The sequence below is a fragment of the Ochotona princeps genome, chromosome 1, assembly GCF_030435755.1.
Source record: "Ochotona princeps isolate mOchPri1 chromosome 1, mOchPri1.hap1, whole genome shotgun sequence".
In the NCBI taxonomy this organism is placed as follows: Eukaryota; Metazoa; Chordata; class Mammalia; order Lagomorpha; family Ochotonidae; genus Ochotona; species Ochotona princeps.
Genome location: NC_080832.1, coordinates 95,844,965 through 95,864,354, shown reverse-complemented (window position 1 = coordinate 95,864,354; position 19,390 = coordinate 95,844,965). Strand labels below are relative to the sequence as shown.

The window sequence follows — 19,390 nt, the reverse complement described above, 5'->3', positions numbered from 1 at the left end:
AAGGATGAATCCACTGTTGGTTACTCCTAAAGAACGTCTTTTTCTGTTAGCCCGGGCTTTATCTGATCCATACATAGCCTAGTCAGAATATCTTTTTCTATCACATCTTGCAGTTCCCCCTTCAGCTTTCCTATTGTACGCTATTGTACTCCTATTGTACCATAATGTGCGCTCCTCACACCTTTCCATCCTTTAGCCCTTGATTTCTCTGTGTGGAATAATTTTTTTTCTTCCTCAACCCCATCTTCATTTTGGTCCAGGCTATGTGATACTGTAAATGTAATTCAAATAACCTCTATCCTTAGACATATTTCTTTTTAACAGTAGTTGTTTTCATCTCCTATCTTTGTAACTTTATTTATATATGCCCCTTTTTGAAAATGTCCATAATTCTTCTGTCTATTGCAACGGTTGACTTAATCCATTTCCTCACTTGATTGAGATAGCTTGAAATAAGGATCTGTCTTCTGTTAATTTCTTCATCTCTAGAACTCAGTGCAATGCCTCATATACTGTGTATGGAAAGAATAAACAATTAAAAGTCCCCATTCTGCTCACTTTTGAAGTATGTTTTTAGCTATTGATGCCATGATAAAATGTGGTTGTTTTATTCCACTGAAAGCAAACTCTTCCTAAAATGATTCCGGCAACTTTGTTCTGTATGTGTTATATAATTATGTTATTCTAGCATGTATCATAAATGTGGCTTATCTCCCCTATCAGTTTTTAAACTATTTGAAAGTAAATCTCATGTTAAGTTCATTTCAATGAAATGAACTTATGTTTTGCTGTTTACAGTGGTTAGTTTAATATTTTGAACATAGTAAATATCAATATTGTGTTGAATGTGTATCTTTTAAAAAATTACTTGTATGAAAGGCACAGTTATAGGGAGAAAGATAGATGGGGAGAGAAATCTTCCCTCTGCGGTTCACACCTCTATTGGCTGTATGGCCTAGGTCAGACTGAAGCCAGGAACCAGAGATTCCAGTATCCCCTGAAGGTGGCAAGGGCCAATCACTTGTGCCATTTCTGTTGCTTTTCCGGGTACATTAGCAGGGAGCTGGATTAGAAGTGGAGCAGGTGGGACCTGAATTGGTGCCATATGGTGGCAATTGTACCTGCCTGCCTTTGCAGGCAGTGACTTCACACAGCAGGCAGATGAATAGGAAATAAAGCATCTATGAACTCTGCTAGTGCTTACGCTACCTGAGTCATAAATGGTACTAAAATTCTATGTGAATGTACATTATGCTCAATAAATCAGTAAATAAAGTGTAAGTCAAAACAAAACATACTACGTACAAAGAATTTGAATCCAATTTTTAAGAGCACAATATAGAAATAGAAGACTTGAATTTTGATGTGAAAATCCAAATCTTAACTAAGGCTGCCATTAAAGTTAAAATTTCGGTTGAATGTATACATGACACACAGCATGATTTGCCTGAGACCTTGATAATGCTTGGAATTATGTTAGTGTCAGTAGGAATAAAAAGATAACTATATAGGTTGGAATTAGCTGGACTTAAAAAGTTAATAGTATATGGAAGCATTCAGCATGAATATAGTTAATAATTACAAAACAATATCAGCAACATTAATTGTGGAGCAATTAGCAGGTTTGGGGAAGAGTTAGAAAGGAATTGGACATAAGCTGAGTTGGAGTTGCACTGGAGAACTGCAAGACAGTATCTGGAAGAGAACTGGAAGTCCAAAGCAGGGAGAAAGTTGGAGCCTCGAGATATTTTTCCATATAAGTCAAGGTTATGGGACTAGCAAGGTTTACTTAAGAAAAGGATGTAGAACAAAACAGTGTAATATTCAAGCAAGGAAATATCGCAATACAAAGAATCTGTGAATAAAGAGAAACCCATTAAAAGATTGAGAAGGAACAAAAATCAGAGAGGTTTTACTGTGCTAGAAAACAAACCCTTCAACAGAAAGAGCAGTTTGAGCCCGGAGCGTTGGCCAGCGGCAAAAGTCCTCAACTTGAACGCGACGGGGTCCCATTTGGGCGCTGGTTCTTTTTCTCACTTTTTCTTCCATTCCCTAACACAATGCTTGCAACGTTGTGGGTTGTCAGTGTCTGAGCAGTGCGCAAATAAATGAGAAGATGATTCTCTGTTTCTCTTGATCCTATAATCTAAACAGCAAATAGGGAATAATCCTGAGGATGCAGAGCTGACAGCAAGCTGTAACAGGCTATAGAAGATAACTTGGGGTTTCTGTCTCATAGTCAGGGCTGCTGCTTTGTATTTTGCTCAAAACAAATTGCACAATTATGGTTTGTAGCCATTGTCTCTATTCCCACTAAAGTAAGGGTTTTTTTTTTTTTTTTGCTTTTTACTTGTAAAGTTATTTGTTGAAGTATTAAGCCTTTCCCCACACAAACCTAATACATCTCATCTTGAAAATTAAAAAAAAGAAGGAAGAAATATTTGAAAGAGAGAGAAAGGCAATATCATTATGCTCCTAGAATTCTAACTATAAATTTTGTTGACTCTGATAAATATTATCAAAAATTTAAAGATTTAGTTATTTTTACTGGAAAGGCAGATTTGCAGAGGGAATGAAAAACAGAGAGGTTTGGCATAGATAGGTTCACTCCCCAAATGGCTGCAATGACCAGAGCTGAGCTGATCCAAAGTTAGGAGTCAGGAGCTATATGTAGGTCTTCCATATGGATTCAGGGGTCTAAGGACCTGAGTCATCCTCTACTGCTGTCCGAGGCCACGAGCAGGGAGCTGTATAGGAAGTGGAATGGCCAGAACATGAACCAGTGCTCATATGGGATACCAGCACTGCACGGTAAAGGGTTAGTCTGCTTAGACACCATGCTGGCCTGATTTTACTATCAAGAAATAAAATAATGTAAAATAAAATAAAATAAAATCACTGGGGAATTTAGAAGTTGAAGACCTTAAAAAAAAGTTGAGGGATTAAATTTTCCAGTTGGGCTCTGCTAACTGCTAAGAGGACTAGCTTGAAATGCTTCAAGCAGCTCCTAAAATATGACATGCTGAAGCTAAGATGCCAGGAGGTAATGTGCACATGGTCAAAGTTAGAAGACTCTTAAGTGCCTCCTACCGATAGGTGAGAAGCACTTCTTGGTAAGCCTGTGTGGCATAGTAATTAACTTCAGCAGTTCAGACCTGTGTCTTTCCTCATTCATACATATCACTAAGCAAGTGATTTCATTTTTAAAACCACCTTTCTCTAGTGATTTTCCCGCTGACACATTCCCACTCCCTTTCTTGCTTAGGGTGAGTATATGTGTCCCTCCTCTTATCTTTGTCACCTTCCCTGGTAAGATTGCACACATTTAGTTTATTTTTCTGAGCCAGTGGGAGACCCCAAGCTCTGCTGTGATGCTGACAGAATTTCTTGACTTCCTGAATAATGCTGTTGCTTGCTCGGAGTGGGCTAACACTGAGAATGTGGTATATGTGTGGGAAATTTAGTTACTGTGGTGAGTTGGCCAGAAAGATTATTCAGTCTTTAATGAAGATGACCTCTTGGTTTGTTGTCAGATCTTGAGTTCTGCTCTAGCTGGGCAAGTGAGGAAAGAATAAGACGTTGGAGGTACTATTCTTCCCACGACCTAATTACCTAATAGGAAAGGACAATTGCAATAAAGTATGGCCTGAAAGCTGAAGGACAAATACAATTTTTTTGGCCTTGCAGATATTGGGAATAGGCAAGGAAGTACCAAGATTCAAGAAGAAGAGATAGGGAGATGAGGGAAATGAATAGAAGTCATCAAAATATGGAAAAGTCGGAGACAAATTGTGCAGTAGCCAGTGTGAACTGTATAACTTGTTTATTATATACTAGATTAGCACCAAGTTAGTGGCTTGAAAAAAAATTACCTGCTTATTTTCTGCTGGGTTTTGTAGTTCAGAAATCTTGGCTGACTGGATCAGGTTCTTTGTCCAGGATCTCACAAGACTGAGATTATTGTGACAGTCAGGTTTTGTTTTTCTGGAGGTTTGGCCATGGAAAGTGCCTCTTCCATGTTCACTCATATTGTTGACACAATTAATTTCCTGAAAGAATTCATGAAAGCTTATTTCTTGAAGATAGTACAAGAGAAATTCTGCCCAACTTTGAGTCTCTAACATTTTGATTTTCTTTTAAAAAAACTCACTTGATTTGGTCAATACCACACAAGATAATATTCCTTTTAGTTAACACAAAGCCAACTGATCAGGGCTTTTAATTATATCTAAAGACCCTTTGTTCTTTGTCAGTTTCTATAGTTATAAAATGTTATCATCCCCATCCATATTCAAGAGGAGGGGATTATACAAGACCTTGACCCTTTGGGAGGTCACTTTATGGTCGACTGGCTTCAAAAGGTAAAGAAATCCACTGCATTGCACAGAATTGCATTATATTTTCCAAAGGTGGCAGAGGAGATACCAGATGGATATGTAGTCATGGGAAATAGATGATACAGAAGATCTTGGTATCCATATATGCACAAGACTGATCAGTTAGCTTTTGGCCCTTAAAAACAAAATGCCAAAATGTAGTGTTTTCAACACCACCATTTATTTAGCTCAAAAATCTTCAACAGCTTGGGTTATGTTGAGCTAGGTAATTGTACAGATATCACATGTGACTGGTTTTGTTATGGCTTACCTAAGTGTCTGTGATTGCCTGTTGACTTGGTTGCTGGATGGTTAGTTGTCTGTTGGGCTGTGGTCTTAGATTTGGCTTTGGACTAGCTGGACTTACACCATCACAAGCCACTGCGTCTTGTAAGGCATTGGTAGTGTCTCACCAGACGAAATACAAGTCATCTAGGGTGGCTTTCATTTACTTGCATTTTCAAAGAACAGAGAATTTTCTTGATTTTTCACTATCCACTACAAAGATATTTACTGTTATATACTTTTAAAGATTGATTGGGTTTGTACCTTATGCTATGATGAGAGAGCTCGTGAAAAAAGAAAAGTGATAATACACATGTTCTGGGAGATAATTAATAAAATGAGATCCCTAAGAGGGCAAGAAGTGCTGTGATTCAAGGTACACAGGGAAAATTCACCTTTTAAACAGTGAAAAGTCATCACATTTCCTTATAAAAAAGAAAACAGGATAAGACTAAGAAATTCGGTTTCCTAAAAATATCTGGTTTTGGAGAAAAGAAATTTAGATCTATTAAGCAGAATAGGGGAAGTAGTATGTTAATGGTTTCTGGAGAACGTATTTAAATACATATGAATTTAGAATAACAGAACAGAAGAGGAAGCCAAAGTTCAAATCAAAAGAAAGAACAAAACAGAACAAGCATAACCACTTTGAAAGGCCTTGGGTCAGCTGTCATCACAGAGTTTGAATCTGTGAAAATACCAGAGCACAGTGTCTCACCCAATCCATATGTAATTTGCAAAATCTGTCCACTCTTCACAGGTGCAGGAAAAGCTAGCCCATTCTTTGCTGTTGTCTTTGTGCAGTAATATATGTAAGTCTAGTGCAATGGTCATGCCCAACCATAGAATGGGGCCATATTATTTTTGTCTAAAGTGCATATTTAACTGATTGAAACTAGTAATATAATAGCAGTTGGTGGAACAGATTTAAGAATTGGATCAGCAAAAAGCCAGTGTGATTTCAGTGTTACAGTATTGGTGAGACTGATGTTGACCACAATACTGCTAAATCCAATGAAAAGTAGCAAAGGGTCAGGCAAATGAGGCCAGAAAGGAGGGCCAGCATCTTAAAGTAAAGATCTTTAACTCATGATAGATGGACAGAAAACATTGCCACATTCTTTACCATACATGTATACTGTTCATATTTTAAAAGGTCAGTCTGTAGGTTAAACAGGATGCAGCTTGAAGTAGGAATACCATGAAAGAATATTTGATTTGCTTAGGAAAGAAAGGTTGATAATCTCCCCTGTAGCGTTGTGAATACACATCAGAGAAACCCTATTAGTACTAGTTTTAGAAGGCCAAGCTGACATAATGTAATGATTGAAATATAAAGGATAGTAGAGAATCAAAGTTTTGTCATTTTCCATTATAGGGCTGTATTGTAATTCTAAAATTAGCTCCTGTATATGCTCAATTTTGTTTTTCTGAGTATGTCTTTGAGATCCTAGAATGTATAAATAAAATCCCAATCTGATAGATACTGCTTTTTTCACTTTTTAAAAAGTTTATTATCATTTTATGATAGTTTCATAGATCCCAGAATTTCCCTTACCCCCTCCCCAATTTACTCCCCTCTCACTGGGTTCCTCTATATTGTTACTAAGTATAGTTCTCCATAAATAGTCATATGTCCATCTTTGTGCGCATGGACAATGGCAGAGAGTCCAGTATCCTATTGTCAAGATATAGTAAACAGTTTCATTGGGAGTCCATCTTTAGTCTGGAAGTAGAAATGCGTACTGAATTAGAGCCTCACATCTGAATATGATAGTCTTCATTACACAGTTACTATAATCCCCTTAAATGAAAAGCCACAAAACAAAATCAACAACAGGGAGAAAAAAGAAATTAACAACACCATGAAGTTAAATGATTTGTTTCTAAATGACTAATGTGTTGCTGAAGAAATGAAAAATAAAATCAACCTTCTTGAAGAAAATGGTGCTGTTGTCTGATTTGTGAGTCACTGAAGAATTTAATAAGAAAGTGTTTTGAAGAGGTGAAACTAACAAAAAAATCAAAATGCATGAGATATAGTTTCCACTGATTTTTGTTGGTGAGATATGTCTCCTGTAGGCAACAAATAGATATGTTTTTTAAATCTAGTCTACTAACTTATGACGTTTGATTGATGAGTTCAAGCTGTTTACATTCAGGGTTAATATGTATGGGCGGTAATTTGGTCATGTCAATTTAGCAATGGGTTGTTTATTGATTTAGTCTTCTGCTGTTATTGTACTGGGATGTTCTTCACCTTTGGTTTTGGTGGGTGCTATTCCTCTTTGTCAGGAGAACATCTTTAAGTATCCTTTGTAGGGCAGGTTTGGAAGAGGCAAATTCTTTGATCTTTTCTTTACTGTGGAAGAATCTTGTTTCATTTTCAAAGACAAAGAAGTGTTTACTGGGTACGTTATCCTGGACCAAAAATTTCTTGCTTTTAGAATCTGGAATATGTAACTCCTTTCTCTTCTGGCCTGTAGAATTTCCTGTGAAAGGTCTATGAGTTTAATTGGCATTCCTTTATATGTCAATTGATTTTTTTTTACGTGCACATTTAAGGATCTTTTCCTTATATTCGATTGAAGAGAGCTTGATGATCATGTGTCTTGGTAAAGATTGCTTTTGGTCAGCCCTGTTGGCAGTTCTATATCCCTCTTGGATGTTTTTTCTCAATTCTTTCTCTAGATGAGGGAAATTTTCCCTTATTATTTCATTAAATATATTTGTAAACCCAGCTTCTTTTTCTGCACCTTTCTGAACTCCCATAACTCTTAGGCCCTTTAAATAGTGTCTTTCAATTCTTGAATACTTTTTTTTGGCACGATCCAGCTCTGCTTCCGGTTTTTTGTTTGTTTCCCCCTGGTGACAAGAAATATCATCTAATTTTGAGATCCTTTCTTCTGCCTCCTTAATTCTATTTTGGAGACTTTCCACTGTACTTTTAATTTGCTCCACTGTATTCTTCATTTCTGATATATCAGCTTTCATTTGTTAATTTCCAGTGCAACACATTCCTTAAATTCCTTGAATGTCTGCTTTACATGCTTCTTGTTGTTGATCAAAAGTTTTTATCAAGTGTTTTGAATTCTGTATCTCCCATTTTCTTGATGTCTTCCTTAGTTAACCCTGAGTTTGGCAAAGGGTTTTGTTCCCTTGCAGAGGAGTCTTCAGTAATATTCATTGTGCCTTTGTCTCTTCTTTTGCTCTTGGTCATTGTACTTCTGGCTAGCAGATTCTTCTCCTTGAGACAGGTTTCTAAGTTGTGTCACCCACAGGTCTACAGTATGAGTTTACTTATTGCAGTTGGTACATGGCTCTTTGCAGTCACTTGTGCCACTCCCTCCAGCGAGTTCCAGGTCTGGGTTCTTATGTTAGATTTCCATCATGATCTCTGTAGCCCCAGATCCCCGCTCACCATTTTGCTGAGGCTGCACGATTGTCTGTAGAAACTTTCTTCCACTTCCGGTTGGAGCAGTTTCCAGGGATAGGGAGACACCAGGTATCCTATATAGCTGGGTTGTTGTTGGTGGTGATCTTGCAGGGACTTGTTGACTGTTAGGTCTGAGGGCCACATGAACCTATTTTGACCAGTATGATGCCATATTGGTATTATTTTCCTGTGAGACTAATGCAATGCACTAAGCTGAATAGCTCCCAGCTCAGATCATGTGCAGTTCACTGTTATCCCTGCAGTGTTAAAACCCTTGCCACACTGTACAAAATTGCACCTGATGAGCTACTACTAGAGTGCTGGCCATCAGGTCTGAGGGCTACCCAGACCTGTCTTGAGTTGTACCTGTAGTATGCTGCATTGTTGCAGTTCACCAAGCCAGACATGAGTTCACCCCTAGCTCAGTACATCCACAGTCCTTTCCGTAGCTTTTGCCTCCTTAAACAAAATGGTTCCTGACTAAAATCTAGGGAGTGGAGTGGCCTGTGAAATCGACCCTGTTCTAGCACTACCCATCTGGGACCTGTTGCTCTGTCTCTGTTCCTGGTCAAATCAAACAGACTAGCAGGATGAGCAGTTCCTTCTCTGGGTTCACCTCCTGATATCCCAGTGAATGTCCCTTCCAACCTGGTTGCTGGTGGAGTTCTGGTTGCCTCTGCAATTCAGATCACCACGTGCTAAATGCTGCTGGGTTATTGGTCACTGCAAAACTACACTGTGGTTCTGTTTGCTTTCCTGTGACTGTCAGCCGCTGGGTACCCCTGTGCTGTTGTTCTGTCCTCTCCTATTTCCTGGAATGTACCCTCTCTTCTTCACACTGGCTAATGTTTCTCCAGTTGGTTAAATGTGTCCTTACCCTATTCTACCATCTTGATTCTCCGATAGATACTGTTTCGAGTATTTTGGGTATTGGTCCCATGTAGTGCTCTTCCTCTGAATCTGCATAGACTTATTTGGAAACCCACAGGCACATTTTTAAAAATTGAGTATATGCAGGAGCAGGTAATCTCAAAATTACTAAAAATTTCTAGAAAAAACATAAGAGAGTTTACCAGGTAAAGTAACTTATCATTTCTGTTATGTAGATCTGAGGGTGGGTTTTTATAATGAAGATAGTCTATGTGGTGAAATTTATATCACATTGCAAACATCTTCTCTTACTGTTGTGAATGTATTCCAGAGTTTAGGAGAGTCTTTCTAGAAAGAGTTCTAAGAATGGCTTTAGAGAACATATGTGTTGAAGAGGATCAAGGAATGGGGTTTGAAAATCTTAGTTACAGTATTGATAGCCAAAAGATGTGAGAAGTGAAAAGGGGAGAAGACAGAGAACAGTCCTAGGGAAGAGGAATCATAACAAATAGTAAGCCTAGAGAACAGAAGGAATTATTAATGGGACAGGATGACTGTTGGATGTCAATGGAAAAGTTTGGCACCATCAGAACAGATTTTCAAGGTAGAAACAGATGAAGGACTGATTCTGTGCTACTGACCATGAGTTCTTTTTTTTTTTTAACACTTTAAAATTATTGTTAACTTATTATTTTCCATAACATAATTTTACAGACACAGGAGTTCCTCCCTCCCACTTCCCTTTTTGTCTCCCCATTTTCCCATTCAGCCATTTTCCTCCTAAATTAACATATTAGTGTAATCCCTTGATATCAGCTACAAGTTTAGCTTTCTGCTGTTTAAATGTATCATAGCATTGCAGGTATAGGCAAAGGCAGAAAATCCAATGTCATACTGTAAAGATATGTTTTAATGTTTCATTGGGAGTCCTGTTTTTATTCAGAACTAGGGACATGTAGTGCAATGTATCTTCTTAATATTCTAGTTTCTATCATGCAGTTCATCTATGAGAATTTATGTATACCTTGATACATTTGCATGCAAGCTGTCTGAAATCAGAGAGAACATATGATATTTGTTCTTTTGGGGCTTATTTCACTAGCATAATGCTCTGCATTTAGGACGATTTTGTTGTAAATAACAGAATTTCATTCTTTTTTATGGCTTTCTAGTATTTCATAGAATAAATATACTATGGTTTCTTTATCCATTCATCCTTTGACAGAGATTTGACAGGTGCAAAATTTTTTTCTTGCCACATAAAATTGTCAATTTTTTAATTTTTAACTTATAAATGAGAGAAGAATGAAAACAAATATTTTTTTTATTAAAAACTAATCTGTCATTTTTGGGAATTATGAAAATATGGTGTTATATTTTTATATTTATAAATATTAGGTTAGCATGATGGTCTATTTTTGAGTTGGAAATGAATATATTGTAAATTCTTAATATGGGAGAAATTACAGGAGGGAAAATTAAGAGATGGAAAGTGGAGGGAAAGGAAGAAAATAGTGCCTCTTTCTACAAAACTCTGTTGTGGAGAGTAATAATAACAATAAAAAAACTAAGAATAGTAATAGCAGATTAACTAGGAAATAAATCCTATGTAAATTAATATAAAATACATATTCTTAGACTATTCATAATCTGTTTCTTAGAACTTCCTGAACAATCAGTGATTAAAAACAGAATAATATATTGTTTATATTTGGTAAATATCATTTGTGTGGTAGAACATTTACAAATTTGAAGTGATAGCATTCAGGAAGTTGGAGGGGGGAACAATTTTTGAATGAGACCCTCAAAATTACAGATTCATTGTCTTTTTAAAAAAGATTTACTTATTTTTATTGGAAAGGCAGATATATAGAGAGATGAGTAGAAACAGAGAGGAAGATCTTTCGTCCAATGGTTCACTCCCCAAGCGGCTGCAATGGCTGGTGCTGTGCCAATCTAAAGCCAGGAGCCAGGAGCTCTTCTGGGTCTCCCATGCGGGTGAAGGGTCCCACAGCAATGGGCTGCCCTCAACTGCTTTCCCAGGCCACAGGCAGGGAGCTAGGTGGGAAGCAGGGCCGCCGGGATTAGAACCGGCAACCATATGGGATCCTGGCGTTTTCAAGGTGAGGACTTTAATCACTACGCTATCGTGCCGGGTCCCAGATTCGTTGTCTGAATATAGTGATAGTTGGTGGATAATCAGGATGAGTTTTTAATATACATCAGAGTAAGTTGGAAACATTAGTAAAAAGGATACAGTTTTTTTTTTTTTGTGACTGCTGTTATAAATTCACAAAAAATACCTAGCAGCTATTCTAGGCATAGATATCATGAACAATGCCCAAGACAATTTACAGGCTTGACACGGCTCCATTGTTTCTAAAGGAGTGATCAATCACAAATACTTAGTCAACACCTTCCATTTATAGTAAAACAAAACTAAAGTCATTAATATAGTATTGACTTTGAGAGAATTTGTTTTAAGCACTAAATTCTAATTTGACTGTCCATGATTAAATGCATTCATATAAAATGTTGTCATTGTTGTATTGATTGAAATACCAGTTTCTTAGTGTTATTTAGATTCAAATATAAACCATAACTGCATGAATCAGTTACATAAATGCTGGGAAGGCTGAGTTTTTCTAAATATAACTTGTGGGGGAGGATTGTTAAGCTTCCTTTTACAATTTGATTGCATTCTTCTCGATTTTTGATTATCGTCAATTTTCTGGTGTTCTGGATCATGTCAATGCATTCAAACATTATGGCAAGAATTTTGTGTTGCACGTGGAATCTGTGTTGCATATTAATTTACATATAAAAGGAAATAATATTTTGGTATTTCATTAAATGTTCATGCTAAATATTCATTCTGGAAAAGTCATTGGGAAAGATAAGCTCAATTTCCCTCTCTATTTTGGATTTTTATCTCTCTCAATTTACCACTCTGTTGATATTGTGTCTTTCATCTTTTTAATTCTGGGCACTTTTTCAGGTTCAGTGTTTAGGAGTAAGTAATCCAAGTTTTTGGATTTTAAACACTTGTGATATGTTGCATTTTCTAAGGATTGTAGTCACAATTCTAACATCTAAGGATGAAAGAAAATCAATTTAATTTTACAAAGTGAATTTTAAAATTTATACTGGTGGTGATTTAAATATTTTCTAAACACACCATTCCAAATTAGGATAACTGTTTGGATGTTGCCAATGGATTAGTTTCCAAATGGAAGCATGCAAAATAATTTATATTGATTTTCTACTTTGGAAAATAAGTGATACATAGATGAATACTTCACAGCTTGTTTAGATCTTATTTCAAATTCACTTTAGCATCTCATTAGCAAAACAAATTTTTCTTCATTTCTATGGAGGTTTAAGTTATTTTTGAGTAAACTACGGAACAGCTTGCAGAATCGTACAAGTAACAATATTTTGATAATTTCACAAATAATGTGCTATTTCAATCTATTTCTTTTTTTCTCCAGTTAACTTCTTCTCCCACTACCTCTGAGCAGCTTGCCTGTACACCACCTGCTTTCTCCTTTGTTTCTCCAACTAATCAGAGAACACCACCTGACCCACTTAACCTCGACGGAGCCTCTGTCCTAGAGGAGTTCCACACTAGGAGGCTGGATGTCAGTGGGGCCTTGGTAGAAGAAACGGCTACGTATTTTCAAAGTACCAGCCACTCCTCAGACTTTTCTGCATCGAAGGGCACCTCCTCGACCTTACCATTTCCCCATTCCACTCAGCTCTCAGGTTCTTATGTATCCAGCCCAACTGCTGCACACCAGGAACCTGGACTGATGTCTGAAGTTCTGAAGAAGTCGGCAGCTTCAGCCTCCCATGCCCGTAGTCCCAGAGAAAGTCCAAGAGCCCCTTCTCCTGCAACATCCTGTGGTGCTTCTCTGAAACCGCATTCTGCCTTGTATATCCCTGTCCGTATTGTCACACATTCACTCTCTCCGAGTCCAAAACAATTTACCACCTCTTTCCATGGCTCTTCTTCCACTCTCTGTAGCCAGATGTCATCTAGTGGAAATCTTTCAAGGTCAGGGGTGAAGTCTCCAGTGCCCTCTCGGCTTTCCCTTCTCACAGCCATTCTCAAGTCAAACCCATCTCACAGACCTTCATCACCTGCATCCTGCCCCACATTCTCTCTAAACTCCCTGGCCTCTTCCACACTCACACTGGATCAAAAAGCAAAGCAAACTCCACCTATGCCTAAAAAGTCTCTCTCCAGTTGTTCTCTCAGATCTGGATCTCCAGATCAAGGGAGTCATCCAGTTTCCGAGCTGACTCAGCAATCTTTCCCCCTACCTTTTCCCTCCAGGACTCTCCCTGTTTCTCAGCAGTCCTCCCTCTCTCCCACAAGCCTTGTTAGTAGCAGCCCTTTCTCTTTGAATGCAGAGAAAGCAACTTCACTCACATCATCAAAGACTAATACAAAGCCCTCCCTGCCACAAACCTACACACCGAGTTTTGCAGGTCTTCCTCCTGTCCCACTAAGTTCTTCTCTTTACTCTGCAAAGGGCAAACAGAATGATGTCCTCAAAAGTCCAGAAAAGCCCAAGAATATTTATTCGTGCTCTTCTACATTACCCTCCTCTCTACGGTCTTCTGTATCTCCTCCTGTTAATCAGAGTGCCACACTCCCCATGCCGGAGAAATGTTTCCTTCCTTCTTCAACTCTTTCAAATCTGATAACCAGATCCAAAGGCACATCATCTCAGCTGTCTGGCCATGAGCCGAATATTTCTGCTTCTGCTTCACCCCTCTTCTCCAGTGCTAGCTCTGTGTCTCTTCCAAACTTGGGGTTCTCCCCTACCCTTCCTACTCATCTTCCCACCCAGACGTTCCAGCTAAGCCCTTCAGCCCTGCACCCAACTTGTGACAGTGATACCTTGCCTTCAAGACTTGGGAAGCGTGAAAGCACAATACCCAGCCACAGGTCACCTGTTTCAGCCCCATCTCCTCCTATCTCTGTAACAAGAACCAAGGAGCTGATGCCACCGTGTACATTGCCCATGGCAACAGGCCCTGAAAATAAGAAACCCAAGGTACTTTTTGCATGTTGCATGGTGCATGCGTAGTTTGAATTATGGAAGAATCTTTTGTTTTTCTAGGAAACAACTCATTTCCATGACATTCACCTTGTTCCTAAAAGAAGTAGAGAGAGTATAAGTTGTGGCTAGGCTGTGGTGTATTTGAATGTGGAGATGAATTAAAATCTGGGACTTTTTATTTCTTCAGAACCCTATGCTTTAGTAATTCTCCCTAGAATACTTCTTATATCTGTGATGCCAAGGGTATTAAAGGCAACAAGTTGAGAATTGAGAATATGAATGACAGATATTCTATTATTCATCAAAATATGCTGTACTATCAGAATAGTAGACAAGATTAGTAGAAAATGGAATACTCGCTTATATCTAGAGTGATAATATGGTAAAGCCTGTTTGTAAATTTTTTATTTCTCTTGCCTGCAGTTAGCCAAAGGTACTATTAATTTCTTCCTATTTTTCTAGTTGACTTCTTTATTACTCCATATAGCATACGCTGTATCAAATATGAATTTGGCTTTTGTAAGTATAGGATAAAATCAAACAAGAAATTCTCTTATATGAAAAATATATGATTTTTTGTGAATACTAAATGCCTAGTAGCTATCAAAGGCAGAAATGGTGAAAAGCTGGGAATGACTGAGTAGAATTAAGGGAGGAGAATTGTTAACCTTTAAATGTTGGTTTCTAGCAGGCTGCTGAACAAGTATGTGAAACAATGGTATTTTGATATAAGCAGGATGATGCCACAGTTGCTCAGGTGCAACATATCTGAGGTCATGCCCACTTCCCAAGAACTGTAAAATAATTTGAAGTGTGTAGCTTATGTGCTCAGAATTTTACAGCTAAAATTAAGATTATGAAAGTGGTTGCATAAGGAGGGATGGAAATTTTCAGTTCTGTGGATTGAAGTAGTATAGCATTCTGCCATGGAGAGCTTGTTTAACTTCTTCGTGTATTGGATGAGGAGTGAAAGGTTGGAGAGATAAGCTGGCCCATTTTTATATGGTTTTAAAAAGAGAAGAAATAACATTCTGTCATAAAAAAATCAGTGTTACTTAGCAGAGGAAAAATGTGTGCACTCAGTTGGAGAAACTATGTAGGGTTATAATGCAGTAGAGGAAGCAGGTATAAGCCAAAATTAACATTGTGTAATTCAAATTAAAAATAAGGTAGCTGTTAACTCTGTGCAATGTAAGAGGAAGATTATTATGGGATATGGTTAGTGAGGGAAGTTGTTATAAATATCAGGCCTGCTGGAAATGATTAGGATTTAGGTTAATGAAGAAGAAAGGAGTTAATATTTCAGAAATGAAAAACAACAGATTATCCCAAATGACTACATTGGAGTTATAAGAAGATTGGTCTTATATTCGTATAGTAATAATAATAAAGATAATTATAGTTACATTATAGAATAATTTCTGCTAGCCAAGAATTATGTTAGTAGTTACAAAATAGTTAAAAGTTAATGAAAATGGATCACATTAGTTAAGTTTTATTCCCATGTGATATTAACAATATTGTTATTCTGCTTTTATATATGTCAAGATACTGAATTTCAGTGAATTACTTACCCAGCTCACATATCTGGCACAAAATAGACATTCATATTAATTTAAATCTGGTAATTCTTGAAGCCATATTCTTTATTGTGATCTATTGCTGCAATCTAATAACTCATATTAATTACCAAGCTAGTCTAACATCAGAAGTCTCATGAAGGAAATCATTGTTATGGAATAATGATCAGAATTCCTAATTTAGATTATATTTGGGTTACTCAAAATATATGCTTCTTTAAAAAAGAAGGACTGCATTCTCAAAATGTATTCCTTGTGTTTTAAACATTTGAAACAAATGAGATGAACAAAATGGATTTTTTATGGTTCTAATTTTAAAACTTGTAGTTTAGGCAAAATGACTTGGTTTGATCATTACTTGGTTTGATTTTGAAATTTATTTGCTGTGCATTTGTAAAAACTTGGCCATCTAATTATTACTGTTTCTTGAATTTACTAGCAATCATTTCTGAAACCTTGATGCCATGACCTTAAATTATTTCTATAAAATAGAAATAGAAAATGATTTTAGTCCAGAAGCTTCCATAGTGTTTCTGTTTGTAGTGCTCACTGTGCTTGGTCCTCGGTTTGTGTTGCTCTGGATACGGTCTGACAGTTGGACAGACAGAACCTAGGAGGGCTTTTGATAAATTAAAGGCCTGTTTGTTGATGACCTAGTTTTACCTGGCTCCTTTCCATTTATAGCATTTTTTTTTCTCCTTTCAAGGTTATAGTATTGCGGAATACATTTGATAATCCTAACAATCAGAATTATTGTAACTCACCTTGAAATAAAATATTAATCTATTTATTTGAATAGAAGTTACTTACCAGATATATGATTTATAATGGTTTCTGCCAAAATAGTTGCTTCCTGAGGCATGCTTTTTTTTCATATTTATTTTTTCCTTGCTTTTGGTTATGTTATTTCTGCAGATAAAATCCACCTAGTGTTTTTTTTTTAAAGATTTATTTGTTTTTATTTGAAAGGTTGAGTTGCTGAGAGAAGGACAAACATACACACACACTGAGAGAGAGAGAGAGAGAGACAGATTCCATCTGGCTCAGGTCCAGGGGTATGAACCGTTCTCTGCTGATTTCCCAGGCCATAAGCAGTGTGCTGGATGAGAACTGGAGCAGCCATGATACCTACCAGCTTTCACCTGGGCATCTTGGCATCAAAGGCAGAGTTTAACTTACTGTGCCATGACACCAGGCACTCCACTTACATTTTTGAAGTAAATTTTAAAATTCATTTTTCAGGAAATATGAGTATGAAATTTAAAAATTGACGCTGAAGTAGATAACTATTAGCTCTGTTCTTACATGTGACTAGTTTCATTTGAGTTGATGAGATTATCTTGTATAAACACAGGAAGAACTAAAAGCTTCACAATACCAAAGAATTTATCTGATATCTTGGGGTGTTTCTTGCCTTGTTTTATCCAATGTGGTATTAATCTGACTACTGGGCTCTTTTTGTAATCAGAGAACCTCAGATTTGGAGTGGTTAACTTACTCCCAAGTCTCAGAAGGATAGGGGTTCTAGAATACAGCCAGCCAGCTAGTTGAAACAGGAAGGAATGAAGGATAGTAGTTCAAAGTCTTGGCTCTCCTGTCTTTTGATATTGAAACAAAATGGAATAACTAGAATACACTGAGCTAAATTCAGATATAAAATGCGTTCAATGTTTCTTTTTCAAGGATGCAGTCTTTTAGTTCTGAATCTCTTTGCATTAGTCAGAAATATGAGAGGTTTTCAAAGAGTTCACAGAAAGTATATAATAATGAAAAACTATGCATGGAACTATTTTTTTTGCATCAAAATGAACTTACATTTAATTGTTTTTGCATGAACTTTTTAGAGTGCTATGGTATAGATATGTTAATTTCAGATTTAATTTTAATCCAGTAGTTAAAATACTACTTGGATGTCAGCAACCCATATTGAAATTCTTGCGCTGAAATCCTGGCTGCATCTCTAGTAGCAATTTCTAGCTAATGATCACTCTGGGAAGAAGTAGGTGATAACAGATGTCTGCATTACTGCAACCCCTGTGGCAGGCTTTGGTCTGGCCCACCCCCCAGTTTTGTTGACGAGAATGAACCAGCAGATGAAAACATCTCCCACAATTTCTGTCTCTTTCAAATAATTAAACACTCAAAAATATCAGTTTTTTACTATAATTATGATCCTGGATTGAATGAAAATATTCCTGATTATTCCAGACATTGTTTTCTCTTGGGAAATAATGGACACCACAAAATTCACCTATGAAGTTGTGTTTGGGTTCTCAACATATTTTTCCTCCACTTATGAAAGTTTAAAATTTTGTCCTGTAAGTAATCAGGGTGTTCTAAGTGAAAACTGGGGTGTCCATTCCATGAAAACCTCATATGGTTTGCTATTTGTAGTTGGTTAATGGAATAAGTTGGTAGTTATTTCACATTTCACGGACTTTTGTAGCTGCTGTTTTGTTTCTAAACCTCTCATTTCCATATATTTGTTATACCAAAAAACTCAATGGCAGAAGTCTGTTTATCCTCCCTTTCTGTAGAACCACATGTAACTTCAGAAATGAGCAATGTAGAATGCTTCAATGAGCTAAAACATATCTCAGAGAGATAATCCATTTTATATACATATATGTGTGTATGTATTACCTAATATGTGCCTTTCAAAGGTGTGAGTGTATTGTAGCACGTAAAGCATGTGAATATGCCTACTCAAAGAGATTTCCTATTGTATGATGGAAGAGAAGCAATCACAATTAATTTCTCAATAGGTAGATTATTAATAGTAATATCATGTCTGTAGTATAAATTGGAGGATCTAAAGACTATGGGAAAAAGGTGTGATCAACCAGGTAAACACCAAAAGGAAGAGATTTTTGTTGCAAGTTCATGTTTGATGATATGTTTCTTTGGGAAGGTAACATCTAAAATATGAGAAGTCAATATTCTTTGGAGAGTGCAGTGAGGAAAGTCTCTTGAAGATAGACAGCAGTTAATAGCTACAATACCAGGTTTGGGAGCAGTGTGGATATAGTAAAGTGTGTGACAGGATATTGAGGTTGTCAGAGGGCTTGCAACTGAGAACTGGATCCTTTAAGTCACTGCCTTAAGCCTTGGTTTTACTTAGAGCATCATTTACGTAAGGAGCAGCACAATCTTGTTCACTGCTCTTATGTTAAGAATAGACTTCAAGAGGCTGAGGGGAGGTAGAAACACCTTGGAAGCCATGAAAGAAGTCTGGGCAAGTGACAGGATGGAAACTGTGGCAGGTTATAGAAGAGGTGAAGATAACATTTCCACATGGATCTCATAGGGAGGCTAATAAAGATCCAGTCATCACTAGAGGTATTACGTGATTAAACAGCTGAAACCAGACTTAGACAGCTTTGTGTTTCTTTTTCATTGTCTTGTGCTGTCTTTTGTTCTGCCCATTCTGAAAAGCGGTTTAGTGAGGTTAGTGCCTGTGCCATCCACTTTCACTGTCACTCCATTCTCTGTATTAATTCATTCATCTCTGCACTAACCACTTCAGTGTCTTATTTCCCTTCTCTTCTGCTAGCCTCTCTGAACTGCTCTTAATAATGGCTCATACTTGGGTATCCTGACTCTGTATGTTTTAATGTGTGTGTGTTTGCAATATCACTAAAATTTTTTTGCTAAAGAAATCAAAAAGGTATCTAATGCTATATGCTCAAGTCTTGCAGGTTCTCATTAGAAGGAAGATGACTTTAGAAGCTTCATCAAAACATGCTTGCGTGGTGGGGGAGGAATGCTAAG

General features: G+C 37.1%; 1 protein-coding gene across 1 annotated transcript in view; it reads left to right on the top strand.

Annotated features, from left to right (window-relative positions):
- The window catches only part of MLIP (muscular LMNA interacting protein), a 260,649-nt gene that overhangs the window by 135,330 nt on the left and 105,929 nt on the right, over nucleotides 1-19,390 (top strand). Inside the window, exon 4 of the mRNA XM_058662063.1 lies at nucleotides 12,459-14,033. Coding sequence (XP_058518046.1) covers nucleotides 12,459-14,033 — 1,575 coding nt within the window. The remainder of the gene's footprint in view (nucleotides 1-12,458; nucleotides 14,034-19,390) is intronic.